Below are 18,839 nucleotides of genomic sequence, written 5' to 3'. Positions count from 1 at the left end.
CGGGGATCCCTCTGCGCGCGCAGCGCGATCGCCCCCGCCACGCCCCGCCATGATCCCATGGATCCCTCCCCCTGCCGCGATCCCGCCTTCCCACCCCCGGATGGTGCCGGCCCCGTTGTGTCCCGTGTCCCCCCACCCCCCCACCCCCCCCCCGGGGGCGATCCCCGGTGTGTCCCGTCCCGTCCGCCCCCCCCCTCCCCCGGGGGCTGGGCTGATCCCACCCCGCGGCGATTCCCCCATCCAACCCCCGAGGTGGTTCCAGGTCCGCCCCCCCGGGGGCTCATCCCACCCTGGGGGGGATCCCCCCATCCAACCCCCGAGGTGGTCCCAGATCCACCACTCCCCCCCCCTTTGAGGGCTCATCCCACCCTAAGCCGAACCCCCCCTCCGCCTCCCCGGCAGCTGTTTCCCCCCCCCCCCGAGGTGGTCCCAGAACGTCCCCCCGGGGGCTCATCCCACCCTGGGCCAATCCTCCCCCCTCCCCCGGGGGCTGTTTCGCCCCGAGGTGGTCCCAGGGGCTGATCCGACCTCCGCAGAGATTCCCTGTCCCCACAGGTGGGGTCTGCACCCCCCGGGGTGATCCCCAATTCCTGCCCCCGGGGGGACACACACACCGATGCCACCCCAGGGTATTCCCCTTGCCACCCCCGGGGGCTGATCCCCCTCCCTGGAGCGATTCTCCAGCGACACCCCCCCACCACCACTTTCCCCCCAGGGCTTGCTGGGGCCTGCACTCCCCCGGGGTGATTCTCCCTCCGGCCCAGGCCCACACCCCCTCCCAAGGCCCAGGACTCTCCCAGACCCTCCCCCGAGGGCCTGGATACCCCCCCCCAGGATCCCCCCCTGCCAGTCTTGGGATTCTCCCCCCACCCCCCAGTCCGGATTCCCCCCGGGACCCCCCCGAGGCCTCGGGCCTGTCCCTCCTCCCTCAGGCCTGCGGCCTGTCCCCCCATGGCCATCCCTCAGGGCTCTGGCCCTGCTCCACCCCCAGGGATGCCCCCCCCTCTGGGGATCCCCCCACAAGCTGGCATCCCCCCCACACCCCCCCAAGCTCTGGGGTCCCCCCTACTGAGGCCTCTCGCCTGCTCCCCCCTTGGGGCCGTAAGATCCCTCCCCATGGGATCCGAGGGGGATCCTTCCCCTAGAGCCTCCCTGTTGGGATATCCCCCCCAGTTGTCGTCCCCCCCTCAGGAGAGCCCTGACCCCCCCCATGCATGGGGACGTCCCCTCCATATGGGCACCCCCCTTAGATCCTGCCCCCTCCCTCCCCAGGGAGGGTCTTGCTGGATTTCTGTTTTTCCTTCTTTTGAGACCCCCTTTTGGGGATGGTGGTGTGTGTGACCCCCCCTTGGGAGATCCCTCGGACCCCTCTTGGCTCCCATCCCCCTGATCCTGGGATCTATGGATCCCCCCCCCGCCTCAGGGAGACCCCCTGAACCCTTCTCCCCTTGGATCTGTGGGGTGACCCCCCCTGGATCCTGCCTTCCCCCCCGGGGCATCCCCTCAAACCCTTTTTCCCTGCCCACACACTCCTTTTCTCCTCCCCCTGTGATTGTGCCACCATTCCGGATCCCCCTCCTCAACCCCCCCAGGATCTTGGGGACACCCCCCCCCATGCGCCCACCTTCTCCTCCCTGCAACCCCTCTCCAAGGCCCCCCCAAACCTCGCAGGGCTGCGTGTGAGGGGGATCCTAGCATCCCATTCATCTAGGGGGGGTGGGGTATGGACACTTGGATCAGGGTCCTTGCTCCCCATCAGGAATTGGGGTCCCCCCGTGGCATGGGGGGGTGCCTAGCGGGGGTCTCCCTTTGCTTGCAGAGCTGAGTGATCTCGGGTAGCGCGCGAGGGAGCCGGCGTGGGCGCAGGCAGGTGGAGGATGAACGGCGAAGCCGAGTGCCCTGCAGACTTGGAAATGACAGCTCCCAAAAACCAAGGTGAGCCCCCTTCGTCCCTCAAACCCACCACCACCACCACACCGGGGGTCCCACGGGAATACCACCGCTGTGGGGCATTTGCCTCATCCTCATCCCCATTCCGGAGCACGCACACATCTAGGAGCGTGCGGATGCTCGCGCCGGCGTGCCGGGAGCCCCTCCATCCCCAGCGAAGGGCGTTGGGGATGCTCATTTTGGGTGGCGGGTGTTTCGGTTCGGGGAGGGGGGGGACACGGGCTGGCACAAAGAGGTGCTGCCTTCACCATCCACATCTGGGCTGCATTAAAAGCCGGAGCCGTTACCTTGGGCCTCCGGCTTCCAGACCCCGGGGATGACATCAGAGGTTCAGCTTTTATTGGAAAAAGGGGGAGGAAAACAAGGTAGAAAAGGGACGTTTTTATTTGGGGCAGTGGGGCTTTGCTACCCTGCCACCCGAAAATTCCCTGGCTGCCCTGCAAAGCCCCGGGAGCACGGTCCCGCTGCCCTCACCCGCCTGGTCCCCCCGTCTTTCCTCCCTTGCCGCAGTCGGTGCGTTGCCCCGAGCGAACCCGGCTGGAGCACGTGTCCTTCGCCGGGTCTTTAGCTGGATTTAATTACACCGGGGCAGCTTTCCTAATATAGACCCGGCCCGGCCGATGCCAGGAGAGCCGGGGATAAATCGGTCCCAGGGCACAGACAACCCCATTCATCTTTGGCAGCTGAACTCCGCAATTCCGGCGTTTTTGGGCAAACCCCAGCAGGAGAGAGAGGGGACGGGGGGAGGTGGGGTTGAGCAGTGGGGTCCCCACCCCGCTGCCGGTGAGGGTTCAGGGAGGTTTCCACAGTTTTTTATGTATTTATGTGGGTTGTGGTTATTTCGGCTGTCTGCCGTTGGGGGGTCACGTGGGGCCAAAGGTTTCGTGATGTTCCTGCGTTGGAGAGGGGAAACTGAGGCACGGGGCTTGTTGATGGGGACCGGTTTGGGAGGGGGTTGCATCCTTTTCTCCCTCCCCACTTGATTTTCGTGGCCGTGCTGCTTTCGGGTATTTCTCCTGGTTTCTGCAAGTAAAGTTGGTAACAGCTTCGCGGCCCGATTCTGCCTTGTTGGTCCTTGTCTGGGGGAGGGCTGGAAAGCGGATGGGAAAAATAGGAAGATAAAATTTGGGGCTTGGTGCCACCCCCCAGCTCTGATCCCCCCCACCCCGAGGCACTGTGGGGGACAGGGGCTTCCCATCTCTTTTTGCCCTTTGTGACTCTGAAGCCGGGAGTGTGGAGAGACACCCCAAGCCCCTGGGCTCCCTGCTTTATGGGGGGGACTCTTTCCATCCCCCGCTTCCCAGTTAATCCCTAACAGACCTGATGAGATAACTATGGGACCGACTGGATCCCAAACTGTTCCTGCCTCGACCACCCAGCCTGATCCAGGAGGCGAAATGGGGTGGAGGGACAGGTCCTGGCTGTGCTCCCCCCCCCTGCTGGCTGTGGGTCCCACATGTCCTTTAACTTCCTTCGTTGGGATTTGGGGTGTGTGTGGGGGGTATTTGCCCTTTGCCAGACTGATGCAGAGGCAGGAAGTGGAGGCAGTGGTGGTGTTTTCATGCGTATTGAGTTTGAGCGGAGGGAGAGCTGCAGCCGGGTATTTCTGGGGGATTGTTTTTCATTCCTGGGGATGGAGGGAGCGAGTGATGCTCCCCTCAAATCCGTGACGGACTGCGGCGTCCCCATCTCGCCAGGATGCTCTGTGTTCCTTAGGCAGCTCTGAACACCCCAGTCTTCACCCCAGCAGTGATGTGGGGCAGGGGACACCCTGGAAACCCGGTCCCATGCCCGGGGAGCCCCTGGGCTCGGGTGCCCATCCTGGGCTGAATCAGCCAGGGCCACGTATGCATGCGGCTCAGGGCTCTGCTCCTCCTCCAGCCCGTCCCCGGGGACTTCTCTTTCCGTTCCCAGGACCCGCTGCTTTTCCCCAGGGCCGCCCGTGTTTGTGGAGCACCCCAGGGCTCCTCTCCCCAGCTCGGAGCAGAGAGCCCAGCAGTGGAATTCCCCTGGCGAGGAAGCAGCCCCAAAGTTGGCGCTGGATGGGGGCATTTGGTGCTGGGATATCCTGCCTTGATGCCTGTCCCAGCATGATGCTGCTGCCCGTCCCGGCCTCCCGGTTGCTCCAGGCTCCCCGGCTTTGCCATGCGCCCGTCCCACCATCCCGGCATCTTGTCCGTATGGGAGCTGGGGATGCTTCTCCTGGCAGCTCAGGGGATGTTGGGGTGGCATAACCATCACACCTGCACCATCAGGGACTCTGCTGTGAGACAGGGGGGCTGTGCTGGGCTCTGCTCCCCCTCCACCCCGCTTTGTGGTATCAGAGCTTTGACCTTGGCAGAGGTCAACATGGAGCTAGGTCCCAGGTGATGGCAAGGCTCTCCAAGTTGAAAGAAAAGCAGCGCTGGGAGGGTTTCCCATTGCTCCGGACACCTCTTTTCCACTTAGAAAGTGGGTTTTCCTGTTTCCTCCTTGGCTGGAAAGCATGTCGCTCCCATCTCACTCCGCAGGGCTTCACTCCCGTGCGTAGGGAATAGCCCTCTGCTCCCGCGCGGCAGAGCCATCCCCTTATCTGATGGTGTACTGGGACGAGCGAGTCTCTCTGGTTTGCACCGAGTGGATTTTCTAGCTTTGCCCGGGATTGTTTTGGCCCATAGAAAGTTGCTGGAGGGTGATGGAAACAGCCAGGTCCCTTTGATCTTTAATCTCGAGAGGCAGCATGTGGAGATTACGTGTCCCGGCGTGTGGTCCGGAGCTGCACGACGGGAGCTGTAGTCCCCGTGTCCTGCCGGGAAAGCTGCCTGCCCATCGCTAAGCCTGTTTCTTTGGTGCTCAGACCGCTGGTCTCAGGAGGACATGCTGACTCTGCTGGAGTGCATGAAGAATAACCTGCCCTCCAACGACGGGAGCAAGTTCAAAACCACCGAGTCCCACCTGGATTGGGAGAAAGTGGCTTTCAAGGACTTTTCGGGGGAGATGTGCAAGATGAAGTGGATGGAGATTTCTAACGAGGTAACGGACAGCCGCACGGGGCTCGGAGGGAGTCTCTGCGAGAGGGACCGAGCATCCCGGTGACCTCCCAGGGCTGTTTGAATCACTCAAGTTCAACGCCCCGAGTCTTCGGCCCTTAGTGCCGACACCACCCCCGCTGCCGGTGGCATTGCGAACCCCTCGGAGGTGCGGGGATGGGTTGTTTGCGCGGTGGCATTACGAAACCCTGTGGGTTTAAGCGGTGCCGAGCAGTGACCTGCCCTGTCCCCCACCCGCTGCCTGTTCACTTTGTGGCCCTTCGTTGACCCTGCAGGTGAGGAAGTTTCGGACCCTCACGGAGCTCATTATGGACGCTGAAGAGCACGTGAAGAATCCTTACAAGGGCAAAAAACTCAAGGTATCGGATAGGAATTGGGATCGGGCCCTAAAGGGGGACCTCCCCCTTCCCCAGGTTGGGAGGCTGTCACCCGTGTGGCTCTGCCACCAGAGCCCCTGCAGGCACCTCACTGCCCGTAATCCCCACGGCCGGCTGCCCAAGGCTCCGGAGGCCACGGGCTCTGGGCACGGGCCAAGTCCAGGGTACATTTAATATGGCCGGCTGTATCGCTGGCAGCCTGCATCCAAGTTTAGCACCAGCGGGGGGGGCGCCGGGAAGCTGCCATCCTATTCTTGGCCTGCTGGGTCGGGTGGGGTGCTGCTTTTGGCCAGGTTGGCCCCGGGGCAGCCGATGCTTTGCCACCAGCCATCCCTGGGAGGTGGATCTCATCCCCTCCTCCTGCCTCAGTTTCCCCTCTTGCAGCACAACCGCTCTGTGCCAACAGCTCTGGATGGCCGGAGGCTGCTCCCAAGATACCCAGCCCTGGGATGTTGGAGTTCCTGGGGAAGGGAGCCCTTGTTCCTAGTGTTTTTTCCCCGCTTGCCTGCAAAGCCGGGGTGTTGCCATCTCAGGGAGCTGGATTACCAGCGGGGCTGGATGGAGGCAGGTCTTCCCCAGTACCAGGGGGGAGCTGGGAGCCAGCAGGGTTTGGCTGTGCCCTCCGCGGTGCCACCAGCTCCGCACTCAGTGTCTGCCGCTCTGCTGTCTCCCCAGAAACACCCCGACTTCCCCAAGAAGCCCCTGACTCCCTATTTCCGCTTCTTCATGGAGAAGCGAGCCAAATATGCCAAGCTTCACCCCGAAATGAGCAACCTGGATCTCACCAAGATCCTGTCCAAGAAATACAAGGAGCTTCCCGAGAAGAAAAAGGTATGGGGTGGGGGGAGTCAGCAAGCCCCTTCCCACTTGTGTGCCTCCACATGCCGGGCTCTGCCTGCCCAGACTCTCCCAGTACAACCAGCAGAGCCCAGCCTCTGCCTGGTGAGGGTTGAATCCATCTCTGGATGGGAGAAAGCCGGGTGCTTGTTTAGTCTTGTCAGACCAGTAAGACTTCCTTTCTTTTTCCTGTCCTGGTTCCCAGGATCCATGGGGTGGAGGCTGGCTGGGTCTGTCCGTTGGTCCGTCTCTTCCAGACGGACCTGGATGGTGACTTTGCTGTTGGGTGGATCTGTATTTAACGCTGGGGTTAAATCACACGCCTCGCCGTGGCCGCCCTGTCTGAGTGAGGGATGGAGGGACAGGCTCTGCTCCGAGCTGTGGGAGACGCTGGGAGGAGAGGTGCCCATCTCAGCCCTGGCTCTGGAGGTGGCCCTGGGCTTGGCTGGACCACGGAGAGCCTGGACAGGCATTTTGGGTTCCCCTGCTCTCAGTCTGGGTGGTTTTGCCAGTGGGAGGAAAGGTCCAGGGCACAAGTCCTGCTGTGCCCTCTTGCCCAGGACTGCTTGGGTGGAGGGAGAGGAGAGATCCTGCCTTCAAATCCCTGGGCAGGCTGGAAACCCTCAGCTGGGAGCTGCAGGACTGGTCAGATGGTCTGGAGAGCTCTCGGGTCCCTTTGGGGGGTGGTGGAGTGCCCGGTCGACAGGGATGTATCTGCCTGCCTGTTCTGCGGTGCTGACGTCCCACTCTCCACCTCCCTGGTGGCTTTGTGTCCCCAGATGAAATACATCCAGGACTTCCAGCGAGAGAAGCAGGAGTTTGAGAGGAACCTGGCGAGGTTCAGGTGAGCAGGCAGCACACACACACACACCCCCCCGGTGTTTCTCTGGGCCCCTTCAGGCAGACCCAGTCTCCCCTCCTGCGTGTGGCTCATGGAGGAAGCCCTGATGGGCGCTGCGGCTTGGAAGCAGAAGGGGAGAGGGGATGATGGAAAAAAAGAAAAAAGAAGAGCAAGGAAAGGTGTGTGAGAGCAGCCCTCCAGCTGGGTGACTCGGCGAGGGGGAGAGAGCGGAAGACCAGCTAGGCTCTGAGGGTTAGGGTCTGCAGGGGGACGACAGGAGCTCTGCCACCGGCACTGTTAAAAGCTGAAGCGACCACCCCATTCCCCCCAGTCCTTTCCTTTGAACACGGTCGCTGTGGCCCAGGTGGTTCCTTGCATTCCCGATGACCTGCCGCTGGTCCAGGGATGCAGCCCAGCCTAGTGACGTGAAGGGGATGCTCCTAGCTGATGCTCCCCCAGGAGGGGCAGACTCAAATCTCTCCTAAAACCCCTTCTGGTCTTTTTGGGGACCCCCCTGGTATCTGAGCCTGTGAGGGCTCAGCGCTGCAGTGATGGTTACCCCTTAGCAGGGAGGTTTAGGGGGTGCTCTTCTTCCACTTGCGACCTCCGTAACGCTCTCCCTTCCCTGCCTCCCTGCCGGGTAAAGGGAAGATCACCCGGATCTCATCCAGAACGCCAAGAAATCCGACGTCCCCGAAAAACCCAAGACCCCCCAGCAGCTGTGGTACAACCACGAGAAGAAGATCTACTTGAAAGTGCGTCCAGATGTGAGTACGGTGGGTGGGAGTGCATGTGAGCGTGAGTGTTGAGGGGTCCTGTACCCCGCTGCTGGGGGGAGAGGAGGGGGAAAGGAGAGAAGCATTTTAGAGGGGGTGGGACGGGATGGAAGACACCGCTAGAAGCTCCCAGCAGTCTGGACAGAGGTAAGAAGGGGCTCTGCACATGTGGAAGAGGCTCTGGGGGAGACAGACCCCATTTTTTGTCTGCAGTTGAAGGGGTGACCACAGCCTGAGTCAGGGCAGGAAAGATTTCCAGCACAGACATCCACCTCTGGCCAAGCCCCACACTCGCACGCACCCCCTTCCCTGGCCGTGAGCTTGGCTCGCAGCCGCCCCGCGGCCCCAAGCCGGGTGCCGCCGGGACAAGACGGCAGGCCACACTATTTTTGCCTTTTTTTTAATTTTTTTTTTTATTCCCCCTCTTCTTTTTTTGGATTTTACCCCTCTGCCCTCACCTCTGGCTTTGGGTTTTCAGGCCACCACGAAGGAGGTGAAAGAGTCGCTGGGCAAGCAGTGGTCTCAACTCTCGGATAAAAAGAGGCTGAAATGGATTCATAAGGCCCTGGAACAGCGGAAGGAGTATGAGGTAGGGAGCAGCCTCACCCGTTCCCCTCCACACTCGTCCCTACGTTCACTCTGAGCCACTCTGCCTCCCGGCCGCTAGCCACCTGCGGCTAGCTAGCCTCACCTGATAGCCAGTGTGGGGGTTCAGCCAGATCCCTTCAGGTCCCTAGCGAGTCTGAGCACTGCCTCCTCCAGCGACATTCGGGGAAGGGAGAAGTATCCCTGGGGAGATGATTAGGGCAATGGTTGGCTTCTCTTTCCTCCTCCTCCGGCCCCCAGCCAGGCGGGGATCAGAGCCCTTCTTCTGACTGTTTTTTGTCCTTTGCAGGAGATCATGCGTGACTACATCCAGAAGCACCCCGAGCTGAACATCAGCGAGGAGGGCATCACCCGCTCCACCCTCACCAAGGCCGAGCGCCAGCTCAAGGACAAGTTTGATGGCCGACCCACAAAGCCCCCTCCGTGAGTACTGTCCCTCTCTGAGCTATCGCGCGGATGCTGGTTCATGCTAACGAGGAGGCTGGGGCTCTACGTGGTTTTGAGACCTCCAAGAGCATCATTTCTGGGACCATGGCTGTCGATGACTCCATTAAACTGGTCCTTAAATATACATTCTCTGAGAATCCGAGCGAGGTTTATGGTGATGCTGCATGCTCTGGGTTAGGGCGTAATCCGACCCTTAGATTCCCTAAGACACGGACACGTCTGGCACAGCGCTTCACTGCCTGGTGCAGTCCCAAAGGCAGCTGGGGGGGTCTTGAGGGGCTCTTAGCACCCAACCAGCTCCACAGAGGGGACGTGAGCGAGGCGGGTTGTCCCTAATGCTGGGTCCCTCCGTCGGTTGCAGGAATAGCTACTCCCTGTACTGTGCAGAGCTGATGGCCAACATGAAAGACGTGCCCAGCACCGAACGGATGGTGCTGTGCAGCCAGCAGTGGAAGCTGCTCTCCCAGAAGGAAAAAGACGCGTACCACAAAAAGTGTGATCAGGTGAGCGGACAAGGATGGATAAGACGGGTGGACGGGCAGATGGGCACCAGCGCTGTGTGGAGGGAGGAGTAGGATGGGAGGGTTTGGGCTACAAATCTCACTGGAAATGAGCCCCTCGCCCTTCCTCAGTACCTGTTCTTGTTGTCTTGACCACCAGTTCCTCCTGAGGTCCTTGGTTGCCTCCCTTGGTCCTCTGTCTCCCCAGTCCATGTGCGTGGGGCCAGCGGATGGTCTGGGTGGAGGCTGCTGTTGCTGAGGGGGCTGAGGGGACTGCAGGAGGCGGGGATGGGATGGGGGAATAATCTCTGTGTAACCGCACATCTCTGTCTTCCTCCAGAAAAAGAAAGACTACGAGATTGAGCTGCTCCGATTCCTGGAGGTGAGAGATATGGGGGTGCTGGAGACCCCAGATGTGGGGAGGGAGCCCTGGCCAGGGGCTGGGATGGGTTAAACGGGGGCTGCACTGATGCTGCTCTCTTCTGCTCTCCCCAAAACATGGCTGGACCCAGCTGTGGGTGCTGTGCAGAGGTGTTTGCACGGGGTCTTGATCCTTCCCCAGCTGCCCTAGTACCTGACCCAGTGTCTTCCAGCTGGGCACTGGGAGGTGAGGACAGAGTCCCCCCTGCCCCAGCCAGGAGGGGAAGCTGGGGGTGAGCAGAGGGCTGGTGCTGGAGGAGGGGTTGCCAGCAGCGGCTGCGGCTGTGCAGGCGGCAGCGTGTCTCTCGCTTCCTTCCCTCGGCCGGGGCGTAGGTGGGGGGAGCTGCACCGAGGCCGTCACAGCATCGTGCTCAGTCCCCGGACGGATGTGACGCGGCCCCGGCTGTGGCTGCAAGGGCAGGGGGGTGGAAAACCCAGGGGTGCGCCCGGATCCGGGCACCTGCCCGCCCTGCATTTGCAGAGACAAAGCAGATGAGACTGAGCCAGGGAGGGGACAGAGCTGGGGAAGAAATGGTGACATTGCCTGGTGAGGGGGGGGGCAGAGGCGTGGGGACCCCCAAGCTGCGCACCCAGGCACACAGTGCCTGATGTCAGCCCTGGCTGGGGTGGCTTTTGGATCAGGACAACTGAGTGCGTTAGTTCCCCCCCTCCCCAGTGTCCCCATTGCCCGACTGCACCAAAGCCTCGTTAGCGTCGGGCCATCTAACTGTGTCTCTCCTCCTGTGCCACCCAGAGCCTGCCCGAGGAGGAGCAGCAGCGGGTGCTAGGTGAGGAGAAGATGCTGGGCAGCAACCGGAAAGGGGCGACGAGTCCTGCATCCAAAAAGTCCTCACCAGAGACGGGCAAGGTGAGAGGAGCAACTGAGGAGATGGGGCAGCACGTGCCAGAGACGTGGGATGGGGTTGCTGGCATTGAGGGCTTTGTTCCTTGGTTCCTTCACCGTGTTTTTCCTGGGTTTGGAGGCCACCAGTGCGAGGCAGGTCCCTCTGTGGGCTTGCTCCCACCCACGGCCCTGTGTCCCTCCCGCAGGCCAGCTCAGAGAAGCCCAAACGGCCCATCTCCGCCATGTTCATCTTCTCGGAGGAGAAGCGGAAGCAGCTGCAGGAGGAGCGGCCGGAGCTTTCGGAGAGCGAGCTGACTCGGCTCCTGGCCCGCATGTGGAATGACCTCTCCGAGAAGAAGAAGGTCAGTACCATCCTCGACCCTCTCCATCCCTGCCTCTGCTGCTCCGTTGGGAATGTCCAGCAGTCTGGGGGATGCTGCCTGTCCTTGTCCCGCTGCAAGGGGCTTTGCTCGCCCTCCGGGCACTGCAGCTGGGAGATGTTTGTCCCCAGGAGCATCACAGCTCCAGTGAGCCATCACCCAGGCACCGGTGTTGGCACCGATGAGTGCCACCAGCTATGCCCTCTTTTTGTGACCTGGTGGGTCAAAACCCAGCAGTTAAGGAAACCTTGGAGGGTCCTTGAGCCTCAATTTAAAGGCTTGATGGTCTTCTTTTGGGGATAAGAGTCCTGAGACCTGGGTGGCACGGTGCGGGGCTGCTGGTGCTGCTGTGGGGACAGCACTGGGGGAAGCTGTGGTATCCTGCTGCTTGGTGGCTGGGGGCTTGTGCCTGGGGGGCCGTGCTGCCCCTTCACCCACGTCATGCACCCCTGCGCAGGCCAAGTACAAAGCGCGGGAGGCGGCGATGAAGGCGCAGTCGGAGAAGAAGCACGGCTCAGATAAAGAGGAGCGCGGGAAGCTGCCCGAGTCTCCCAAGACGGCTGAGGAGATCTGGCAACAGAGCGTTATCGGAGACTACCTGGCTCGTTTCAAGGTGAGGAGCGGGCTGGGAAAGAAGCTTGAAGTGGGATCTTCACTCCCACCAGTAGGAATTGCACCTTTTCCCTTGCTTTCACACCTGAGGCAACAGGTTGGGGCTGGGAGGCACGGGGAGGATGGGGGTCACAACAAGGGAGCGGGTGCCCCGTGGCCCACGGTGGAGCTGACAGTAGCACCCTGGCATCTTGGGTGCATCTGTAACGTGGCATGGGGGGTCTGTACCGCAGAACGACCGGGGGAAGGCGTTGAAGGCCATGGAGGCCACTTGGAACAACATGGAGAAGAAGGAGAAGCTGATGTGGATCAAGAAAGCAGCGGAGGATCAGAAGCGATACGAGGTGGGTCCCTGCTCCTTCCCACCCCTCGCCGTGCCCCCGCGGCCAGTACTGCCCCGCTCTCCCTGACCCCTGTCTCTCCTCCGGCTCAGAGGGAGCTGAGCGAGATGCGGGCTCCTCCGTGCTCTACCAACTCCGCCAAGAAAATGAAGTTCCAGGGAGAGCCGAAGAAACCTCCTATGTGAGTACCCAGAGTCTGGGGTCCGAAAAGTTGGATCTGGCTGGGCAAGCGGGCTGGTGGAAAACAGCCTGGAGCAGCCGTGGGGTGGAGGGAGCATGAGCTGGACCATGGTGGGGATGGCTGGTGGTTAGTGCGGGCTGCTTGTGGACACCTCGGTTCTCCGTGCACGCCGTCTGATCTGCTCTCTGCGCTCCTCTCTTGCAGGAACGGTTACCAGAAATTCTCCCAGGAGCTGCTGTCGAACGGGGAGCTGAACCACCTCCCGCTGAAGGAGCGGATGGTGGAGATCGGCAGCCGCTGGCAGCGCATCTCCCAGGGCCAGAAGGACCACTACAAAAAACTGGCGGAGGAGCAGCAGAAACAGTACAAGGTGCACCTCGAAATCTGGCTCAAGGTGAGCATTGGACCCTGACTCCCGGTGGGGTGGCACTGGGGAGCTCTGGGGTTGGATGCGGGGATGCTTGGAGTGGTCTTTGCAGACAGCCTGCCCCTGGGCAACCACCATCTCCGGACCCGTTATTTGGCATTTTGTAACTTAAAGAGCCTTTTAAAAAAAAAAAAATACATATATATATAGGTGGGGAGGGTGCACCCCGTGCTAGAGTCCTTCCCCGCTCCGTTCCCCACTCCGTGCGCCCTGACCGTCTCCCCTGTCTCCGCAGAGCCTCTCGCCCCAGGAGCGGGCTGCCTACAAGGAACACACTTCCAACGTGAGTATCCACCTGGCACCGCAGTACCGGGGGACAGGACGGGACCTGGGGGCTTGGGGCTGGTCTGGGACCAGGGTTGGGGTGTGCGGTAGATGAGCCGAGCTTGGGAGAGCCCTGCAAAGGAGTTCACCCCCGTAGGAGCTCAGCAGGGGGGTTTTCTCCGTGCCGGGCACTGGGAAGGAGCCGAGCTGGAGTCCTGCAGGTCTAAATGTTTTTGTCTTTCCCCCCACCCTTGCAGAAACGCAAGAGCATAGGGAAGATCCGGGGCCCCAACCCCAAGATGAAGCCAACGATGCAATCCAAGTCGGTGAGTGCGGGACGGCTGTGCTCAGCGTTGGGAACACCCAGCACCCTCCTCCCTGGGGAGGGTGTCCCGGATGGGGGGACCCAGACCTCTTGCTCGAGGCATCCCTGGTGCTTTCTGCCGTCTGCCTTATCCTCAAGACAGTAAACCTCCCCAAATCGGTGCTCAAAACCGACCCTAGTCTGATTTCCCCACCATGTAGTCTACGACATCCCCGTGCACCCCCTTCCAGGAGCCTTTTTGGGGCCATTTATAAAATAAATGGGGGAAAAACTCCCAGACAAGGTATGGGGTAGGAGCCACCTGATCCCGCTGGGTGGATGGAGGAACCCAAAGGCTGATGGCCAAGGACGGGGTGGTGTACCCATGGGTGCTGGTGTCCCAGGGCAGCCGCCCGTGACCAACCCCTTCCCGCCCTGCAGGAGTCAGAGGACGACGACGAGGAGGAAGATGAGGAGGAAGACGACGATGAAGACGAGGACGACGACGATGACAACGGCGACTCATCAGAAGAAGGCGGCGACTCCTCGGAGTCCAGCAGCGAGGAGGAGAGCGAGGATGGGGATGAGGTGAGGCCGCGGTGGGTGCCGCGGGGGAGGGCGGTGGGGCCATCCCGGGCCCCGCTCCACTCCCATACCGCTTGCTTCCCCCCCCTACCCGCCTCTCTCACCCTCCTCCGGGGCTGCGGGGGGTGTCCACACCCGGGCTGAGATAGAACCATGGCGGAGGAGCTCCCGGGAAGCTGTTGGGGGGACACATGGGGAGGCGAAGGGGAATGGGATCCCCCACCCACCCACCCAGCGTCCCTGGGGAGGGTGCGAGGAGCAGCCGCGGGGCGTAGTTAGGAGCAGCCTCGGGATGTAGAGGTGCGGGTTGTGGAGAAGCCCCCAGTGAGCAGAGAAAAATCTCCTGTCTTTTTCCTGGTGGAGATACTGAGTCTGGTCTCGGCTCCGTTTGCGCCAGTGTGAATGCCGAGTAAGTCACCAGAGTCAAAGTTTTACACCGGTGCAACTGAAATCAGAGTATGCTGGATGGCGTTGGGGCCAGAAACCGTGTCCGTGCCTTGTGCTCGCCACCGGACAGGTGAGGTGTTTCGACCCCCTCGTTGGTCTCAGCTCACGCCTCTTCCTTCCCCGGCTTTAGAGGGGGGAAACTGAGGCACGAGGCGGGTCGGGTACCCTACCTCGGATCGTGTAGCGAGGCAGTGGCCAGAAGTGAGGGTAGGACCCCCGCGCGCTGCTCCGGCACGCTCCCTGCGCCCCCCCTCCCCCGGTCCCCCAGCACCCCCGAGCTGAGCCCTTGCAAACTCATTCCTGCCCCGCATCTCTCCTCTACCACCACCCCACCACCACCCCGGGGTGGCAGCGGCAGGAGGGATGGGGTTGGACCCCCCCCCATGGCACAGCGGGGAGGGTGAACAGGGGGCAAGGGGGGAGATGATGGAGGGTAGCCAGGACCCCCCATCCTGCTGCTAACCCCCCCCGTCTGCTCTGCCACCCCCCCCTCCCCAGAACGACGAGGATGACGAGGACGAGGATGATGAGGATGAGGATGACAACGACTCGGAGGGCAGCAGCAGTTCCTCCTCTTCCTCGGGGGACTCCTCCGACTCCGACTCCAACTGACCCGGCCGAGCTCTTAGTAACGTCGTTTGATTTCTGGGTTTTGGTCCCAAATCTCCCCCCCACCCCGGGCCAGCCCCCACCACCACCAAAACCCCTTCCTCCTCTTCCTCCTGCCCCCCTCCTCAGCGAGCCGCAGACCCCCCACCCCACCCTGCGGGACCCCCCGACGTGGACAGTGGGAGCTGGAGGGACCCCTCCGCCGAGCTCACACTACGGGGCGGGGGGGGAAGAAAATTGGGGGTCACTCCCCTCCTGGGCCGGGGCGAGAGGAGGGAACGAGCGCCCCCCCCCCATCTCTCCCACCCTCCCTTTACGCTCCCCTTACTGAGGGGAGGGGAAGTGATTTCTTTTTTTGTTTGTTTGTTTGTTGGTTTTTTTTTTTTTAATTTTTATTTTTATGGTTTTTTTTGGCGATGTCATTATTTTCGGAGGGTCGCCCCGTCCTCGCCCCCTTCACACCCTCGCTACCAGCTCTGGACTTTATAGAAAGAAAACAAAAACACACAGGAAAAAAAAAGAAAAAAAATCACCCCCAACCCTTTTTTTTTATTAAAAAAACCCCATAAATGGAGGGAAAAAAAACAAAAACAAAAAACCAAACCCACCACCACCACCCCCTCTGCGCAGACCCCCCCCCGTCCCACCCCAGGCAGCGGGTGCGGAGCATGAGCCGAATTGCTCAGGACTCAGCCGTCGGGACGATGTCTCTTCCCTCCTCCCCTCCACCTCTGCGCACCTCTCTGGTGTCTCGGGGGGGGGGGGGGGCCTCCCTTAACACCACCCCACCCCACCCACCCCCCCAAAAAAAAAACCTTGTACAGTCTGGAAGCTGCACCAGGAGCTCACCGGGACCTCCGCATCCACGGCACTTGGGAACGCCGGCCACGGACCGTGACCATGGGGGGGGTGGGGGGTGATGGATGGATGGATTTTGGGGGGGGGGGGGGATTGGGGGGGGCTGGGATGCGTGTGTGTGTGTGCGAGCGTGTGTGCTGGGGTGGGGGGCACCCCAGGGCCGCGGAATGTGTGGCTGCGTGTCCCCCCCCCCATTCCCCCTGCCCGGGGTCCCGGCTGCTCAGCGTGACCAAGGTGGGGGGGTGGGGGGGGCGCGGGGGTGCTGCCGGAGCACCCCTCTGTGTTGTCGGTGGTTGTTGTGCCGTTGTATTTTATTTTATTCTTTTTTTTTTTTTTCTTTTTATAAAACGAGAAAGACCCATCTTTTATTTTTTCTTTCCCCCCCCCCTTATTTCCCCCCTTCCCCCCCTTCCATTTTCCCCCTCCATCTCCGGTGAAGCTGCTCCTCTCCCTTCACCCCAAACCCGGGGGGGGGTCCAGCACTCCCCTTGTCCCAGTTACCCCCAGTTTGCCCCCCCTCCCTGCCATGCTGTAAATATTGGTGCGGTTTGGGGTTATTTTGGGGGTTCGATGCCCCCCTCCCCGGGAGGGGGATGGGGCCGCAGGGACTGGGGTGGGTGCAGGGGGTGTGTGGGGGGGGGCGCCTGGCAGTGCCTGTCAGGCCCCCCCCCCCCCCCCCAATTTTTTTTTAAGCAGACACGAGCACCAGCAATCCCACGGCACCTCCCTGCAGGGTTCCTGTCCCCCCACCCCGTGTCGTGTGTCCACCTCTCCGCCCCCCCCCCCCCCCCCAAAAAATGCCCGGTGTGATTTGGGACACCCCCCCCCATACCCCCAGTCGGGGTGGGGGGGGTTGGCACACGGTTTGTCCCTCCTGATCCAGTCCCCCCCCCCTGCCCCCAATCCTGTCCCCGGAGAGGAGCTGGGCTGGGGGACAGGATTTGGGAGACCCCAGGGAAAGGAGGGGGGGGCACCTGCGCCCCCCACCCCACCCCCCCAGGCTGGGGAGGGGAGGCTGGGGGGGGCTTTTTCTCTCGTCTGCTTTAATTTAGCCATTTTTCCCTTCTTTTCACCCAAATCTCAGCCCTGTGGGTGGCCGGGGGGGGGAGCGTAGAGGAGGGGGGGCATGCTGCAGGTTTGGGGGTTTTCTAGCTGCAAGGGGGTGGTCCCACGCCCCCCCCCCAGCCCCGACCCCCCCGGGGTTGGCTGCTCTCAGCACCCCAAATCCAGCTCCCCCCCTCAATGCTGAAGGGGGGGCACCACCCCTCATCACAGCCTCTTGCCTCAAATTGGGCTGAAAACCCACCATTTGGGGGAAATTGACCCCAACCCTGGGGGGGGGGGGAGGGGGTATGTGAACCCAGGTGCCCCCGCACGGACAATCCCCCCGTGTCCCCTCTGGGACCGGGGCCCCGAAGTGAACCCGGCCAGAGTGTGTCGTCCCCCCCAATGTCCGTCTGTCCGTCCCTCTGTCGCCTCCCCCTTCCCCCCACCCCGCTTCCATTTGGGATTTTCCTTTAATTTTCCTTCCCATTTTTAATTCCCCCCCCCCATCCCCTAAGGGGAAACCCATCCCTTTTTCTGCTGAATGTACCCAGCACCGTCGTGTTTTAGTGGATGTGTTTTTAGTACAAAAAAAAAGACAAAAAAAAAAAATTTTTTTTTCTTTTTTCTGTTTTAAAAAAAGAAAAATAATTAAAAAAAAAATAATAAAAATGAAAAATTCTTACAGCGCCAACAATTGGGGGAAAAGGCGTTTGCGCTGCAAGAGAATTGAACCTGAGTGCATTTTGGCACTGCCACAAAAACCCGGGATCCTTTAGATGGAAGTTCTTGTGAATTACATTAAAAAAAAAAAAAAAAAAAAGCAACAAAAAAAAACTCATCTTTTTTTTCTAATATTTAAAGAGTGTTTTTGTAGGTTTAAAAAAAAGACAAAAAAAATAATAAAAAAAAAATAATAATAATCCCAACTTGGAATTTGTACGGCTGAGCGGGACGCGGGGGCCTCGCATCTGCGGTTTCCCGGTTTGCTTGGGTTTCGGTTCTTATTTTTTTTGTTGTTTTTTTTTTTTGAGTTTTTTGTTTTCTTTTTTGTTTTCTTTTTTTTTTTTTGTATAATAAAGTGAAAAATAATGTTTCTGTTCTCATGTCATTACTATAAAAAATAAAACTTTAGGAAAAAAAAAACAAACAAGTGTGAGGAGCATTTTTTGCCCTCCCCCAGTTGTGGGTGTGGGGGATCTGGGGGGGATCCACTGGGGGGTCCCTCGGGGTCATTTTTGGGGGATGGGTGGGATCCATGGGGATTTGTAGGGATCGCTGGTGGGGAGGGGGTTGGGGTCACTCGGGGGGGGGGGAAGTCTGTGGATCCCTCCTGGCACGGGGATCCGTTAGGATCACTGCTGGGGGGGGCGGCTGTAGGGATGAGGATTAGGGGGCTCCATTGGAGTCATTATCGGGGGGGTGACTGGGGGGGTCTGTAAAGGATCCATAGGGATAGCCGGGATCCATGGGGATGGTGGGATCCCTAGGGAAGGGGGATCCATGGGGGTAAGGGGGTCCTTGGGAAGATGGGGGATCCCCGGGGATGATGGGGGTCTGTAGAGATGAGGGAGATCCGTAAGGATGGGGGGGATCCATAGGGATGGGATGGAGACCCATAAGGATGGGGGGGATCCATAAGGTTGGGGGGTAGATCCATAGGGATGGGGGGATCAATTGGGATGGAGAGGATCCTTAGGGATGGGGGGTTCTGTAGGTATGGGGGGGACCCATAGGGTTGGAGCAGGTCCATAGGGATGGGGAGGAGATCCATAGGGATGGGGAGGAGATCCATAGGGATGGGGGGAATCCATAGGGATGGGGATCCGCGGGGATCGGGAATCCGCGGGGTCTCTGTAGAGGCACCCGCAGGGAGGGCCTCAGCCCCCGCCCCCTCCTGGCCCCGCCCCTCTTTCCCCGCCCACCCCCCTAACCACACCCCCTTCAGTCCCCGCCCCCTCCTCCCGCCCCGCCCCGGCGCCCGGCGCCCTCCGACGAGCTACCGGCCTCGCGCGGCGGCGGCGGCCAACGGCCTCTCCCATTGGCCGCGCCCCCGCACGGCGCTTCCCTATTGGCGACGGCCGCGGGGGGCGGGCCGTGCGCGCGCCGGGTGCGGCGCCCCCGCCCCTCTTTTCCCCCCTCCGCCTCTCCCTCCCCCCC

General features: G+C 60.9%; 1 protein-coding gene across 3 annotated transcripts; it reads left to right on the top strand.

Annotated features, from left to right (window-relative positions):
• The first annotated feature begins 1,815 nt into the window (after window positions 1-1,815).
• Window positions 1,816-16,256, top strand: UBTF (upstream binding transcription factor). 3 transcript variants are annotated; one of them, XM_082500072.1, is made up of 21 exons: window positions 1,816-1,935; window positions 4,787-4,962; window positions 5,255-5,338; window positions 6,032-6,187; window positions 6,973-7,037; window positions 7,681-7,801; window positions 8,289-8,399; window positions 8,706-8,839; window positions 9,225-9,366; window positions 9,704-9,745; window positions 10,538-10,651; window positions 10,834-10,989; window positions 11,465-11,620; window positions 11,853-11,963; window positions 12,053-12,141; window positions 12,346-12,535; window positions 12,804-12,851; window positions 13,090-13,158; window positions 13,578-13,724; window positions 14,667-14,796; window positions 15,602-16,256. In XM_082500072.1, the coding sequence occupies exons 1-20, from the start codon at window positions 1,878-1,880 to the stop codon at window positions 14,778-14,780; spliced, it is 2,283 nt and encodes a 760-aa protein (XP_082356198.1). In that variant the 5' UTR covers window positions 1,816-1,877; the 3' UTR covers window positions 14,781-14,796; window positions 15,602-16,256. The 3 variants fall into 3 exon arrangements, with proteins under 3 accessions (XP_082356198.1, XP_082356197.1, XP_082356199.1); XM_082500071.1 differs by having other exon boundaries at window positions 14,667-16,256; XM_082500073.1 differs by lacking the exon at window positions 8,289-8,399 and having other exon boundaries at window positions 14,667-16,256.
• Window positions 16,257-18,839: the final 2,583 nt, after the last annotated feature.

The sequence above is a fragment of the Vanellus vanellus genome (assembly GCF_965231255.1).
Source record: "Vanellus vanellus genome assembly, contig: HAP1_SCAFFOLD_2100, whole genome shotgun sequence".
In the NCBI taxonomy this organism is placed as follows: Eukaryota; Metazoa; Chordata; class Aves; order Charadriiformes; family Charadriidae; genus Vanellus; species Vanellus vanellus.
This window is presented reverse-complemented; position numbering and strand designations above follow the sequence as displayed.

Bases quoted from the DNA above. Each gene is read 5' to 3' on its own strand.
- UBTF (XM_082500072.1), top strand. From the start codon at position 1,878: ATGAACGGCGAAGCCGAGTGCCCTGCAGACTTGGAAATGACAGCTCCC. The intron at 1,936-4,786 runs GTGAGCCCCCTT...TTTGGTGCTCAG, and splicing joins GACAGCTCCCAAAAACCAAG to ACCGCTGGTCTCAGGAGGAC. The intron at 11,964-12,052 runs GTGGGTCCCTGC...CCTCCGGCTCAG, and splicing joins AGGATCAGAAGCGATACGAG to AGGGAGCTGAGCGAGATGCG.